Raw genomic sequence first — 14,901 nt, 5'->3', positions numbered from 1 at the left:
TCAACCGCCCAAAAACCGTTGCTGAAATCACACACCCGCAACAAAGCACGCAACGCAACATCGTGTCACGTGGACCCCGCCGTCGGAAGAACGTCATGTCAACCGTTTGGCCGGCACACGGTACAATCAATCAACAGAACAGAGAAGTAAGACAGGCACTCAATCAAGGACTCTCCACGCACACAGCCCTTTTGATGCCGCCGCTGCTGCCACGGGCACGGTACCCGAGCGGAAAATGACACGCAGTAAAAAAGGCCTCGCAAGAGAGAAACAATCCACACGTCCATATGCAAAGCGCCGCTGAGGCTGCTGCGGCTGCAGGGTCTGTGGGCAAAATGCGCCTTACTGAATCCCGCCAGTTATGTCAGTTTCCCCTCCCACCAATGTAGCGCATAATGCACGGCGTGCGTCCACAGGCATCCACTCCCGGTGCCCTAGCAACACTTCAGAACACACATAATGGAGAAGGGAAGTATCATTACACAATGCCAAAGCAGGTAAACAAAAATAGGGAAATCAAAACCACACAGATCCCTCGCACACGCACACAAACACCCCACAGTATCCTCCAGAAGAAGTCAAACAATTTCTTATCCCAACCCATAATACACGCGTGGTGCCGCCAGATTAGCGACCGACAATAGAGGGAGAGTGCATACAGCATGTCCCTGGTACAAAGTATACAGACAAGCAGAGTGCATGTATATACTGACAGGAACATGCCAGTTGATATAGGCCTCTCTCTCTTGCACCCATTGCTGAGTGTTGGCACCGCGGCGGCAGCGGCAAGCAGAAGAATCAGCTGAAAGGGACAAGCCGCAGCCGCAGTGTTATTGCCGTGGACCGGGGCGGGGCGTCCTTCATGTCCGCCTCCCAACCCCGCGCACCACCGCCGCTTCATCCTCCCTCGGCGGAGGGTCCACGGCGCCCTGCGCGGCATCAGCGGCATCAGGGCCCTTGGGTCCCGTGGCTGTGGCACCGCCACCGGCCTTGTCGCTGACGGCCTCATCTCCTAATGATTGTCCGACAACAGACGTCACACCATCGGCGGCCACATCGTCGATGTCCGGAAGATCGCGCTCCTTCTCCGCCTCCTGCGGCGTACCCGCGGTGTCGCTGGGCAAGAGCACACCGTTGCCGTCGTGGCACCGGAGGCGACCTCCTTCTCCTCTGACGACGGATGCTTCTGGGGAGCAGCCGTGTCCACATCCTTCGGTGGTGTGCCACGGCCGGTCCCAATGCTCTCTGGATCGGGGACGGATGCCCGTAGCAAAGCTTGTTCAGTATATGCCAGTGAGACCGTCCTGCTCCACACCCTCTCACATCGCCGCCCCACGGAACCACAGGAAGTATCCTGCCGCTGGTGGCGGATATCGTGCACACCTGCGCGTGGTCACGGAAAATAGCTTTTCCCTCGTCGTAGCGCGGAGCGGCCCACGCAATCTTCGCCTCGTCAGTGCATGGGGCACAACAGGCGTTACCCTCTTCAGTCACTCTCAGATGCACACGCATGCCGAGGCACTTCAATGCCGCATGCATGACAGCACCGAGATGTATGTTTCTTCCGGGTCCCTCGCATCCGTCGTGTTGGTGGGAAGCGTGTCCAGACACCACGAAGAGGGCTTGTCCCCAGGCACCGCAGACAAATATTCTCCCCTCCAAATAACAGCGGCAGCATCCCTCACATCCAGTGCGGGACCAGTGATGGGGCAACTGTCCATCGAGCGTTTTGCTGACCCTTCATGGATACTCCGTCTACACACCAACCACTCGAATACCGATCCAACGTGCAGCGTCTGGCAGGAACTCCCGTTTCGCACAACATGTGGGGATATCCACTCACGTTCGGTGCGGAGCACTTCCTCTGCAGCAGCGCACAGCACGAATTCCTTCACCAGCGCATCGGCTCCGCCATCTCCCACTTCACCCTCATGCAGCCCAGGTCAGCCGGCACGGCCAGCGTCAGCTCCGTGTAGTAGCCGGCACAACCAATCGGTGCCATCCACTCATCCTTCGCGTGGCGCTGCGACCAGTGCGACTCCAGCGTCCCTTCGTCCCCATCGCCATCCTGCAGCTCCATGCCATCAATGTCGTCGCAGTCGCGGAGCATCCTCGCAGCCATCACGGCAGTCGTCGAGTGCACCACCACCGACGGCGCTCTGCCACGCACAGCACCATGTCAGCATTGGCAACACCAGTGGAACAATGCCCAGCACGCACCGTAAACCGAAGGCAAACGCTGCCCGTGGCAAATGGGGGCACAATCAAAGAACCCTCCAGTGGCTGCACGAGCAGACGATCTGCATGCGGGTTGACAGCAGCAGGGACAACTTAATTCTCGAGAATGATCCCGTGCGCAGAGAACAGAACGTCACCTTCACACTCGCAATTGTCATTCAATGAATTCATTGCGTAGTACCTCTCTGAGATCCAATACTTCCCGGCATCATCCAGGTCCCTTGTGGATACGTTGATGCGGATGGGCATCCATCCCTCCCAATGACGGTGTATGGCTGCACCGCACTCACCGCTCAAAAGTGTGCGTCCCTCACAACGACGCGGATCCAATTCGTGCTGTCGGCACGCATCACATATTCAACAAATCGAGGGTACGTCAAAGTGGCAGCAAAGCACCCGCTGGCAATCACACCACAAACATCATCACATGCAGAACTACCAGCGTCTCAAACTAATGTGGGGTGTAGAGCAAGTAAGCCATTGATGTGGGTGTTAGGCAAATATTTCTTGGCTCGCTGAAGCAACAAGGACCGATTGCGTGGGAAGAAACAAAGACCAGGAGAATAGAAAAGGGAAAATTCATCCATCCACACTTTAAGAAGAAAACCAATCAATGAAAGTAAAATGGGTGCACCCAACCACAAAAGCAATTAAAGGAAAAACAAAAAAGCCGAAGCGTGGGACGACCAGCGGACACACACTCTCACTGCTCCCGTAAAGCAAAACACACACACAGAGGGAGAGAGAGAGAGGTCGCCCACTCAATGCAATAAAAACAAAACAGAAACGGTTACGGTGCTCCGCCCATGCAGCCAGGCAGGACGGCAGCGGTGCGTGTCGTGCAAAAGAGAGCACCAACGGGCCTGCATGGGTGTGCATGCATATATACAATGGGCACATTATGTGTGTGCCTCGTGGGGTGAGGCGAGGGCGAGAGTCCATGCAAGGGGACACACACAGAGAGAGAGAAGGAAGAGTGTGAGTGCAGGCGGTGCACGGCTCTCTCACACTCACTCTCACGCAGCCACCACCGCAGCAGCAGCCGCACACGCAACAACAACAAGAAGAAGCAAAAGAGGGGAGGTGGTGTGGGAGACCGCGGTGCTGCCGTCACTGTCGCCAGTCGTCGCCGTTGTATTTTTCGTGGCTGTGGCTTCGAGCGGTGTTTCTTTCGGATTGGCTTCTTTATTTTCATTTTGTTTTCCCTCTGCTGTTCCTGCACCATCAGCTGCTGGATCATCGTCTCCAGTTGTTTGTGTGCTTTTGGGATTTGTTTGATTCGCTAATTCCTCTACACCAGAAGATAAAATTGGCTGCTCTTCACTGCCTGCTGAGATCTCCTTTGTGGTGCCGGTATCATTTTCTTTTTTTTTCCTTTTCTTCCCCTCGTTTGCTTCATCACCTTTACCTCCTTCCTCTTTTGTTTCCTTCTCATCCTTAACCTCGGCCTCTTCACTCCCATCTTCTTCCTCGTCATTTTCCTCATCATCCTCTCTTTCACTTTGTTTAGCGTTCTTTTTCTTCTCATTTTCTTCATTTTCTTCTTTTTCTGAATTTGTTTTATCTGATATTAAATCTTCTTTTTCGGTTTCCCCCCTCGCACGAGTCTCTGCAATATTTTGTAACGTCGCACCAGTTTCTGATCTCCCTGCTGTTTCTTTTCCTGAATTCGCCGGTGACTCCAATTGTTTTACACTCGACAAAACATTGTCTTTCCCTGACCGCCCTTCTTGGGAAATTGCTCCGGCGATGAATTTCTCATTTCCGGCACCATCAGCAGCAGCAGCAGCAGCAATCCGTTGACGCCTCCAACGGCTGCGGCCATCCGTAACAGCATGCAAACTCTCCATCCCCTGACGCACGCATTCCTCGACGGCGGACACATTCGCACCGCCTCCTGTCCTCCTGCTGACCTGCTCCGCGCATTCCCTCCGCAGCCAAGCACGCCACTGCAACAGTAAGTCCTCACCCGCACTGCCATCGCCACCGCCAACACCGTCGGCCGCAATTCCAGGTAAACCGCAGACACCGCACCACAGCACGCAGAGGGCACACACCAGCAGCACACGGCCAGTCATCATCATCGTCATCACTCCTGTCACTTGCGTGCAGCCTTCAGCACAAACTAACAGCACGTCAACGTAGAGTGAAAGAAAAAAGGGGAGACACGTCACAGTCAACGCCACAGTCAACGCACAGTGAGAAATTGCAGCAGCAACAGAACACACGCATTGAAACAGATGGAACCCGTACGATTGCAGAACTAGAACACCGCCCTGCACACCACGGGTTTTAAAAAAAGAACAGCTAGAATAAAAACACCGAAGACTCCAGTACGCATAAATATTTGCGTTTCTGTGATGCGTTCAACGAGGCGAATGCGAGAACAACGCGAAGCACACATCAGGGCAGCGGAAGCAAACAAAGCAAAAAACAACCACCATAATTACTCTTACTTTATACATCGGACCACAGTGGACGCGCACAAATCCCCGCGGTTGAGTGCTGGTACCCACAGCCCCCCCACACATCTTCATCCCAGAGTGGTGCACGCCAGCGCGGATGCGGCGAGCAGCAGCGAGGCAAACACCCACGCAGAGCTGCTGAGGCTGCCGTCGATTCTGCGAAGACGTGACGGTGCGAGGGTGGTCCTCGTGGTTGGCACCTCTGTAGTCGTAGCCGTATCACTAGATGCCTGTGTTGTATTCGTAGTAGTGTTTGTTTTGTTTGGCATCTTCAACTTCTGATTTGATATCTGTGACTTATGATTCTCATCGCCTCGTGTTTTTTACTGCGCCTTTTTATTTTGTGCATCTGACATACCGGTCGCACCTTGTGTGTGTGGAGACTGAGTTGCCAAACCTCGTGGCTCTGGATTATCGCTAGCCGAACTCAGTGACTCTGGCGGAACTCGTGTCCGTCCAGTGATGGCTGTGCCTGCTTCCTTTGGCAAAGAAGGTCCCGGACTTCTCAAACCCTCCTCGCTGTCTCTCCCACTCTCTGTCTGTGGCCCACCGGTCTCCCCACCATATGACTGTAATGCACCAGGCATATTTTTGTAGGATCCGGTTTCCCTAGCGCAGGGCTGGGAGGACGGCTGTTACCGTTATTATCGTCTCCTGCCGCCGTCACGCACACGGACGAGCAGCAGCAGCACAAGAGCGCAGGGACCAACACGGCGCCGCACCGTCACCATCGCAGTCATCATCGCCCGTAGTGGAGTCGCTGGACTCAGTCAGCTGATCGGTGAGACGGAAAGGAAAGAATGAAACGAGAGGGAGAGGGACGGAGCACAGCGGATACAGCGAGAGAGCGCAGACAACATGAGGAGAGGGCAGCAGGCCCAGCCGCACAGTTCACACACCACGAGACGGCATCCACGCAACGAAGGCACACAACGCCAGCAGCCACCCACCATGCAGGAGGAGAAGACATCCACCACCATCTCCCCCAGCTCATTCCCGCAGCCCCAGGGAAATGGCAAAACCCGCGGCCACCACACAACGCACACGGAGCAAGCGAACCCTCATCCATCCATCACGCGGCACAAAATTTCCTGCCATCCCGCCATCAATGGGACACGGAGCCCAACTCAGCGCAGTCACACGCGGTGCATCACACCCACAGGAAAATAGACTCGGGCTGCACTCCCTCTCCTCCCCTCCTCCTCATGGCCACGGAAGAAGACAACAGCCGCCACACGCAACTGCCAGCATGCACTACAAAAGAAGCATTCAAATCCACTGCAACGTGCATCTTGTGTGTGTGTGGTTGTGTGTGCCTGCAGAAACACAAAGCAAAGAAGTGGAAAAGAGGGAGCAGAGTATGTGGAGCGACGCACAAAAATGTACAGCGGAGACGCATAACGGAAACAACAACAAGAAGACCGCTCAAACTCATGACTGCACTGCGGCCCAAGCAGCGGCACTCCACACAATATTTATTGAAAACAAAAAAAACGTCCCCCTTCGTCTTATGTAAACCCCACCACACAAAATAATTATAAATGAAAAGAAATCGTCCATTACTGCTCCACACAAATTTAAAATAATAAAAAAATCGCCTGGCTGCCGTGTGGCCACACCAAACTGTCTGTCTGTATTTTGCCCACAAAAGAAAATTAAAAGGATGGTTGCGTGTGCTTCGACCGTCCGACCCTCCGTGTGCCCGCACATCGTTTATATTTCATGGGTCATCTGCGTGTTGCTGCTCCCCTCAGCCCTCTCATCGGCGCGTGAGTGCGGCCCGCAGAGCACAGTCACTCGTGTGTGTGGGGACTGAGAGAAGCACGCAGACATGACGGCAGTCGCGTCACTCCATCGGGAGAGTGAGCGCAGCAAAAGAAAAAGAAATCATCGGAGGGGAGAGAAATGCTCACGAGGCCGACACCGAAGGGTGCGCCACCGCAAGAAATAAACACGCAAAGCAAAACAAATCCTTAAAGAAAAACACGGCGGCAGGGTGTGGCTGTGTGTGTGGCGCTGCGGGTGTCTGCCCGCCCTGGCCGCAAAGAAAACAAAACAAGAGGGAAGAAATGTGTGCGCCGCCCCACAGGCCCTCGTCGCACGCCCACACGTCACGGCCCCTCAGCGCGCCGTTCGTCGCGGCCCCTCCTCATGCGTGCAGCAGGCGAGGCGCACAGGGCCGTCGTCATGAGCGTGTCGGTGGGTGTGCGAGTGGAGCAGTTGGGCGGGAAACACACGGCACCCCTCGCAGGAAGAGTGCAGCAAAAAACAATTAAAGAGGGAAGAGTAAAAAAGAAAAAACGTCCCTATTGATTGCCCCAAAAAGCAAAAAAAAAATGGGGATATAATAACGCACAGCAAAGCAAACAGGGAACAAATTAAATAAAAGTTATTAAAGAAGATAAATTAATTACCGTGCGTGTCGGTGCAGGGGAGGTCGCAATTGTCCCACGCGACAGCCGGTCACTCCTCACAGAGCCGCAAACACCCAAAGTCCCAACAGAAGAAGAAGCAGCAGCAGTCCGCTCCCACACACAGTGCCGGCATCGCTGTTATTCCCATGCGACAAATTTCCGAGGCTGCTGCTGAGTGCCGCAGACTTTACTTCGCCGTCCTGTGGATGGATTCCCTCCTCTCCCTGTCCACCCGTTCCTGCCGCCTCAGGTGTCACTGCGGTTCCATCTGGCGCCATGGTTTCAGCAGTAGGGGCATTTGTATCTGCTCTGACGGGAGCGCCCACTGACGGTTTTTGTGTTCCATCTCCTTGCCCCGTGTTTCCACTCACCGTCACCACCGCTGGGTCGGCGTCAGACGAGGGAGTGCCATCCACATTTTTGTTTCCACTGGGAGATGTTCCCGACGCTGACTGTTTTTCGGACTCTTTGGCTGCTGGAGAAGTCGTAGCAGTAGGTAGCCCTGATGTGGATAAACCGCCACTCCCCGCATTTTCACTTTTCCTCAACGGATCCTGTTTGTTCTGCTGTTGCTCGCCAAGAATAGACGGAGTTTCGGCTTCCGGCGTAGCTTGTTTACTTGCCACTGGTGGAATACCCTCCTTTACTGTTTTTGCTTCTCTTGCTTTTGAAATAGAAAGTTTTGTGTTAAGCGCAGTAATCTTTTCGGAACTCAACGGGCGGTTGTACAGCAACACGTTCGTCACAGTCACAGAGACGCCTCCTTGGCCCTCTGTGTTCCCTGCTTTGACTCCATCCCCTCCAATGTAGAAGTGGGAGATCTTTTTATCTTTCGTATTTATCAAATCACATTCTGCATCTCCCAACACAGGCTGACCATCGACGTACGCGGAGCCCTGGGTGCCGTTCTTTAGTACAATGGCCAATTGGTACTGTGTAGTATCCGTCAGTGTCTCCCAATTGCTGCTGTGCTCCTTGTTCTGTCCGCCACCACACAATAATATCCACTTCTTCTCTTTGTTGTTGTACGACAGTCCCAGGAGTACTGGATTATTACCGTCACTCATCTTCGCTCCCATCAAAGGAATGGGAGAACCCCCCTCCTTCGGCTCACCGTGGATGGACACCGTCGCCACAAGAGTGAAGTTGTAGTTCGCAAAGTGGTACAGCTGATTCTGCCCCTGACTGCCAACGGGCCACTCCGCCCACGCTCCCTGGAATTTCACTCCATCTGAAGACTCTGCTTTCTCTGCTGCCGCCCCTTCTTCCGCTCCCTTCTTTACTGTAGCGTTCACCCCGAGGTACTCGTCCCTCCATGTGTTATCAGAGAAGTTGCCGGACAAAAAGCCAACCAGCCCATCCGTTGGGATGGCATTGCCGCAGGCAGTGGCAGTTGAGGCGTCCTTCGCAGTACTTGAAGTGGGGCACAGCTTGGAGACACGGTCGTCCACTTTCTTCCACGTCGCCAGCACATCCTTCACACGCTGCAGCTGCGCAGTCAGAAGCACAGACCAAAGACTGTGTGATGTTTTGTCCCCACCGTCCTTCTTCTTCTCGTACAGTGCAATCAACTCCTCCTCATTATTATTCCCAATTTTGTACAACAGGGCGCTGGAGGCAGCGTCGTCATCGGATACCGGCCCAATATCAACAATGTGCGTGTTGTCCGTCAGCCAAAGATGGAGTTTTCCCTTTCCATTGCCTCCTGTAACAGCCTTCTCGGGATATACCGGGAGAGTGACGAGCATCACATTTCTGTTATCTTCAACACCGTCAATCTTCGCTGTGATGAACCCACTTCTAACGCCCCTCTCATGTAGCTTACGGTTGTTGCCCCACACGCGCGAGAGTGTCCCGAGTGCCTCCGTCCACGACTCCCCCTTGTCACCGGACTCGTACACCCTGCGGCGGCCATCATCACACGCAGTCATCATCATGAGTTTTTTGTCCTTCTCTCCCCACTCCACGATGGAGGGATCACTGCAGCCATCGGCAGACATCCCCTTCGGCCGCTTCCAACTATTAGTATCCTTCAAGGAGTGGATGATCAGCGATACGGTCTTTTCATCCTTTTCAGTGTCAACCTGGTTCGTCGTCTTTTTCCTCGTGCCTTCCACTGGGAAAACAAGCGTACCGTCCTCCATCTTAACACCCGATCCACCGCTGCCAACCAGCCGCGCCAAGGATTTGTGTTGTTTGTTATAATTCCACGGGATAGCGTAAGTATCATTCCAAAAGATTCTTTTTTGACTTATTTCATTACTGACGTTCCCTTTCACCAGCACGAGTCCCCAGTCGCCTGCGTCAGCTCCCTGAACACCAGCGGCAAGTTTCCAACTGTAATTCCCAGCAAGCATGTAAATATCACTTCCCTTCACAACCGTTGTTGGTCGGCTCAAAAGTACTCTCGTCTGGGTTTTGGAATCATCCTGACCCGCTATATGGCAGCCGCTTTTCTTATCAAATGGACATTCCTCCAGTAATTGTGTCTTTACTGCATTTGTACCCAATTCTTTTGATTCTTCATCACTCAATGTCAGGAGCCCCGAGGCAATTCCAGTAAATACTTTTTCACTGCCATCCTTGCACGGCGCCTCGGCAACGGCAAAGACATCACCTTTCACCTCAACAAGACTGGGAACACGGAGAGAAATCACCGTTTCTTCACCTTTCTTGTCTCTCCAAACAAAATATGTCTTCGGTAAAGCTCCTGGGCCTGACGCCCGTACATCAGCTTCAACACCACCAGTGTTGCAGCACATCATCACGACAAGAAGAAGCAGCACCGCAGAGTAGAAGAGATGCCGGGACATGTTGGGCCTCTGCGGCTCACTCTCTCCTCCTTCCCTCCTCCTTCCGCCGGATCCGGTCACGCGGCGACGGTTGTGTGTGCGGGGCGCCTTCACTGCAGCAACACGTGAGAGCATATAAATATGTGTGTGTGTGCGGTGTGTGTGCTGTTGGTCCTTTCAGTGCCTTCGAATTTCACAGCAGCGATTAGCGTTTAGCCTTACTTCCTTTCCTTCTTTGTGTGTGAGAAGAGGAAAAGAGAGGAAAAAGGAGTGAAACAGTGAACACCGCCGCCCCTCCACAGTGAGTGGCACCATCATCCTCAACGCAGTCACTCCCAACAACAACAAATCACGCACACAGACACACGGAATGAGAAGGAAGGACAGTGCACCGGGAACACACATCGACCGCCACCAGCAGTAAAAGCCACAGCGGGTGCTTGTGCCAAGCGTCAGCGCACATGGTGCAACGCCCACATGTACTGCCGCCAGTCGTTTTACTGTTGTCTGTCCCCGCACCATCCATCGCACATCGCCCCACACAGCCAGAGAATCCGTCGCTGTATGTACAGCGGGAGGAACACGTCGGCACGTGCAGCTGCCTGGTGTGAATCTGCACTCCTCCCAGGCACCCTTAATGCCACACCACATTCGTCAACTGCCGCACGCCAAGATAATCACGCCCTTAGCACAGAAACAAAACAAATCGCGGTGTTCCGTCATCCCTCCATCGCCATCCGCAGCTAAAATCGTGTGCGTGCGTCCTCAGCGCTCACGCCGCTCCACGGCATGTGCAACACGGTGTGTGTATGTGAATGTGTCTGGCAGCGCCTATACTTGCAGAGCAGCTGTACGCCACAAGAGAGTCCAAAGAAAGCAACGGCAGAGAGAGGCAGATAGCACACACGCAAATTACTCATATCATCACACACACACGCAGCCGCGGAATGGGTGCACCCAACCACAAAATCAAAAAGGAAAACAAAACAAAAAGCCGAAGCGTGGGACGACCAGCGCACACACACTCTCATTGCTCCCGTAAAGCAAAACACACACAGAGGGAGAGAGAGAGAGAGGTCGCCCACTCAATGCAATAAAAACAAAACAGAAACAGTTACGGTGCTCCGCCCATGCAGCCAGGCAGGACGGCAGCGGTGCGTGTCGTGCAAAAGAGAGCACCAACGGGCCTGCATGGGTGTGCATGCATATATGCAATGGGCACATTATTGTGTGCCTCGTGGGGTGAGGTGGGGGCGAGAGTCCATGCAAGGGGACACACACACAGAGAGAGAAGGACGAGTGTGTGTGCGGGCGGAGCATGGCTCTCTCTCCCTCACTCTCACGCGGCCACCACCGCAGCCGCAGCCGCACACGCAACAACAAGAAGAAGCAAAGGAGGGGAGGTGGTGTGGGAGACCGCGGTGCTGCCGTCACTGTCGCCAACCTTTGTCGTTGTACCATTTGTTCGAGCGGCGTTGATTGTTTCTGCTGTTTGTGGTGCTTCCTCACTGAGTTTTGGAACAACGTTGGTTTTGTCAGTTTCAAGGCTGTCGTGTTGTTCTTCAGAGCTTTGAGCATCATCCTCATCTGCCTTATTGTGGACATGATCACCGCTGCCACTCGCAGAGGTAGATGAGACTGTCGGTTCTGCTGGACTGCCGGTTGCTGCATTCATCGGCGGATCCTCTGTGTCTGCGTCATGACTGTGCTGCTCTTGTGTAGCATCCCCTGAAGGCTGTTCCGTTGCTTTTGATTCCATTTTGGATCCTGAAGGCGTGGCTTCGTTCGTTACTTTTTTTGAATTCTGTGGTTTTTCTCGCTCTGCTGTTGGGTCTCCCGATGGTGTTGGTGTTGGTGGTGGCGGCGGTGGCGGTAATGATTGTGGTGCTCCCTCATTATTTTTACTTTCGTGTTTCTGGGGTCGTACCTAATTTTTTCCTTTTAGTCTTTTTTAACCTTTTCGTCTCCATTTTCATCATCACTATCTTCACCATCAGCTTCCTCTATATTTGGGGAAGATTCGCGTGGCACTTCTACTTTAATAACTGGTGATCCAACTTGTAATTCTTGGGTTTCTTCTCGGGGCGTTCCAATTCCTTTTGATTCCGGCAGAGATTCATCACCACTCCCACGAGCTGCTGTCTTCTCCTCGTCACATCTGCCGCCGGCACAGCACCGCAGCACGCAGAGGGCACACACCAGCAGCACACGGCCAGTCATCATCATCGACATCACTCCTGTCACTTGCGTGTGGCCTTCAGCACAAACTAACAACACGTCAACAGAGAGTGAAAGCAAAAGGGAGAAATACAAAGCCGCTACACCACACACAACGACCGCAAAGTGTCAAATGATAGCAGCACACAACATGAGGCAGTTGAAATCAGTAAAAGGGCAAAAACACACAAACACAGCTCCGCAGCAATAAATCAGCAAGAAAAATAAACACAAAGCAATTTAAAAAAACATGAGTAAAGAAAGAGCAATAAATTCTTTAAAAAGGTAAAACCACTAGAGACAAACAGGTGCACAGAATGGCTCCAGTGTGCATGCACCAGCACACACAGACATGCTTCCACGCAAACAGTTGTGTGCGTGTCGTGCATAAGAATGTGTCCGGGATGTGTTCAACGTGACGGACACGAGAAGCAACAAAATGGAGCACACAGCAGAATAGCGGAAGCAAATGAAGCAAAACACAATCATTATTTTTTCTTATTTAGTTACATCGAACCAAAGTAGAAGCGCACAAATCCCAGTGGTTGAGTGCTGGCACGCACAGCCCGCATACAATTCTTCAGCCCACAGTGGTGTACACCATCGCGGATACGGCAAGAAGCAGCGGGGCACACACCCACGCAGAGCTGCTGAGACTGCCGTCGATTTCGCGAAGACGTGACGGTGCGCGGGTGGTCGTCGTGGTTGGTGCCTTTGTTGTAGTGGTCGTTGTCGTCGTAGTCATAGTTGGTGCCTTTGTGGTTGTGGTCGTCGTCGTTGTTGATGCAGTCATCTTCTTCTCTTCTTCTTTTCCTGACTGAATCGGCCCACTTTGTTCCCCTGACGCAACGGTTGGTACAGTATGTGGCCGTAGCGGAACGCCAGGAATTTGTAACGTGGACTGACCGGACACACCTGGTGCACCTTGACTGTTGGACGACCCACCAGATACCATCTCTTGTGTGTATTCCGTACCGGCCGCAATAACTGGCTTATCTACTCTTTCGCTTTGTTCCACTTCCTTCTCAACTGGTTCCTGTACCTCTGGTACCTTTGGCACAGAGGGGACCGCACTGGGGGCACCATTAACTTCATTCTCTGTCACGCACACGGACGGGCAGCAGCACAGGGCAAGCACCAACAGGGCGCACAGCAGACGGCACGTCATCATCGTGAGTGTGGCCGTTCGGTGGTGTGGAGCTGATCTGCACAGTGAGGGACATGGAGAGCAACAGGGGAGACAAAAGGTGCGGCAGACACACACAGAGGGCACACCACATGAGGAGAGGGTAGCAGCCAGGCATGCACCGTACGCCGCACACACATACAGCCCTGCCGCAACAACAACACACAGATGGAAGAGGGAGAAGCAAACAGGAGCGGCACACAAGGCTCCACCGCATGCACATACGGCGAGAGCGGTCCGTCGTGTCGGCACCCCTCACGGAGAGTACGCACACACACAAGAATAGGTGCAGCGCACACAGCAGCACAAAGGCAAAGTAACAATTAAAAAGGAGATCCCCGCACACCACGTGGTTTGTTGGTCGACGGGAATCGCAGCCAACATTCATCACAAATACAATTCATCTTTCTTAGGCCTTCGTTCATATTCAGCGCAAGGAATGGAATAATGCAAGCATCCATTTATTTGTGTTTCTGTTTGAATGTTGGCAGATGTCCGCATATGTTGTTTTTTTGTGTATGCAAGCCTTCATGCCTGGGTCGTGTGTTGGGGGCTCCTGCAAGGTACAGAATTATTTACTTTCATCTTGTGAATGTTTCTTGTGTTGGTGCAGCCAATAATTCGGTTTGTGTTGTTCCTGCCTTTCGCTGGTAAAGTGCTGCAATAGATGTTTGTTTTTCCCTTCGTTGCTGCGGCACCTGATTCCTCAACGTTTATTGCGGTGTAAATGAAAATATGTGAGTGGACTCCCACGCACCAGAACGCACCTCCGCTCCTATTTATTGGTGCACGGAAGGGCATGTGTGTTTGGTGGTGTCTCGTCCATATATTTTGTGGGCGTACATTCCCCTGCAGGCTGAGGGCGGGGTGACGCTCCGTCGCGGTGCACTTCCCTCGCATGCCGCCCACGGTGATTCATCATGCATCACCCTCTCACATATTCCGTGGAGCCACACCGCTGGTATTATTGCAGCCTCTGTGATTCCACGTACTTCACGCATTTGATTGTGCCACAATGCATCCGCTCGTGTGGCCGCCGCATCCAAACAGCGGTGCCCAACACCGTGAGCGGCAGCCCACATCCTTGCATGTCCCAACGCTGTGGTGTTTGACTGTCAACCAGGCGTCACACAACAGGAGAGTCTTGTGCTGGCAGTACAACACACGGAGCTGCAGTGAATGACTCGGGCGGCGACGCATCTATTTGTCGCAAAGCAGTGAAAAGGAGTCGGGCAAAATAATGCCGGCTGCACTCACGACACCACATCCACAGCCAAAGCATGCGACGTGATGTGTGTTTCACTGCTGCTGTGAAATGCCTGCAGACGACGTCACTAGTGGAGGCACACCATCCATGATCAGCGGACAGACAATAATCGGCGTGGGAGGTCACAAAAGGCAGCAACGACGCCAGCAGCAGGAGCAGCTCTCTCTCTCTGTTGCCTCCGAGAAGTAAATATTCCACCAACCACATCTGACTGTGCCATCGTGACACTCCATGCACGTCGTGGCTGCGTCAACGCATCCTGTTCCCTGCAGCACCTCAAAAGATGCCTCACTCCGTCCACTAAATGCATCGATGTGGGCCG

The 14,901-nt window shown here is 53.3% G+C and overlaps 4 protein-coding genes and 3 pseudogenes across 4 annotated transcripts, besides 6 other annotated features; all 7 read right to left on the bottom strand.

Annotated features, from left to right (window-relative positions):
- Positions 1 to 14,901: part of a sequence feature (areas not merged during assembly with more than two copies in the genome that could not be assigned to a particular haplotype) that runs on past both edges of the window.
- On the bottom strand, positions 479 to 1,009 carry Tc00.1047053507071.110 (uncharacterized protein; the record flags this gene model as incomplete). The annotated part of the gene is made up of 1 exon (XM_816046.1): positions 479 to 1,009. One exon carries the CDS (start codon positions 1,007 to 1,009, stop codon positions 479 to 481), a length of 531 nt encoding a protein of 176 aa, XP_821139.1.
- Positions 1,761 to 2,171, bottom strand: Tc00.1047053507071.105 (annotated as a pseudogene).
- Tc00.1047053507071.100 (mucin-associated surface protein (MASP), putative) lies at positions 3,255 to 4,328 on the bottom strand (the record flags this gene model as incomplete). The annotated part of the gene is made up of 1 exon (XM_816045.1): positions 3,255 to 4,328. One exon carries the CDS (start codon positions 4,326 to 4,328, stop codon positions 3,255 to 3,257), a length of 1,074 nt encoding a protein of 357 aa, XP_821138.1.
- Positions 3,604 to 3,789: a sequence feature (GA-rich).
- Positions 4,013 to 4,032: a microsatellite.
- Positions 4,772 to 5,446, bottom strand: Tc00.1047053507071.89 (annotated as a pseudogene).
- Positions 6,277 to 6,298: a sequence feature (AT_rich).
- Positions 7,174 to 10,044, bottom strand: Tc00.1047053507071.80 (trans-sialidase, putative; the record flags this gene model as incomplete). Its single annotated transcript, XM_816044.1, has 1 exon — positions 7,174 to 10,044. The coding sequence occupies one exon, from the start codon at positions 10,042 to 10,044 to the stop codon at positions 7,174 to 7,176; it is 2,871 nt and encodes a 956-aa protein (XP_821137.1).
- On the bottom strand, positions 11,251 to 12,141 carry Tc00.1047053507071.70 (annotated as a pseudogene).
- Positions 11,750 to 11,796: a microsatellite.
- Positions 12,707 to 13,297, bottom strand: Tc00.1047053507071.60 (mucin TcMUCII, putative; the record flags this gene model as incomplete). The annotated part of the gene is made up of 1 exon (XM_816043.1): positions 12,707 to 13,297. One exon carries the CDS (start codon positions 13,295 to 13,297, stop codon positions 12,707 to 12,709), a length of 591 nt encoding a protein of 196 aa, XP_821136.1.
- Positions 12,819 to 12,926: a microsatellite.

The sequence above is a fragment of the Trypanosoma cruzi genome, genomic scaffold (assembly GCF_000209065.1).
Source record: "Trypanosoma cruzi strain CL Brener 1047053516815 genomic scaffold, whole genome shotgun sequence".
Classification (NCBI taxonomy): domain Eukaryota; phylum Euglenozoa; class Kinetoplastea; order Trypanosomatida; family Trypanosomatidae; genus Trypanosoma; species Trypanosoma cruzi.
This window is presented reverse-complemented; position numbering and strand designations above follow the sequence as displayed.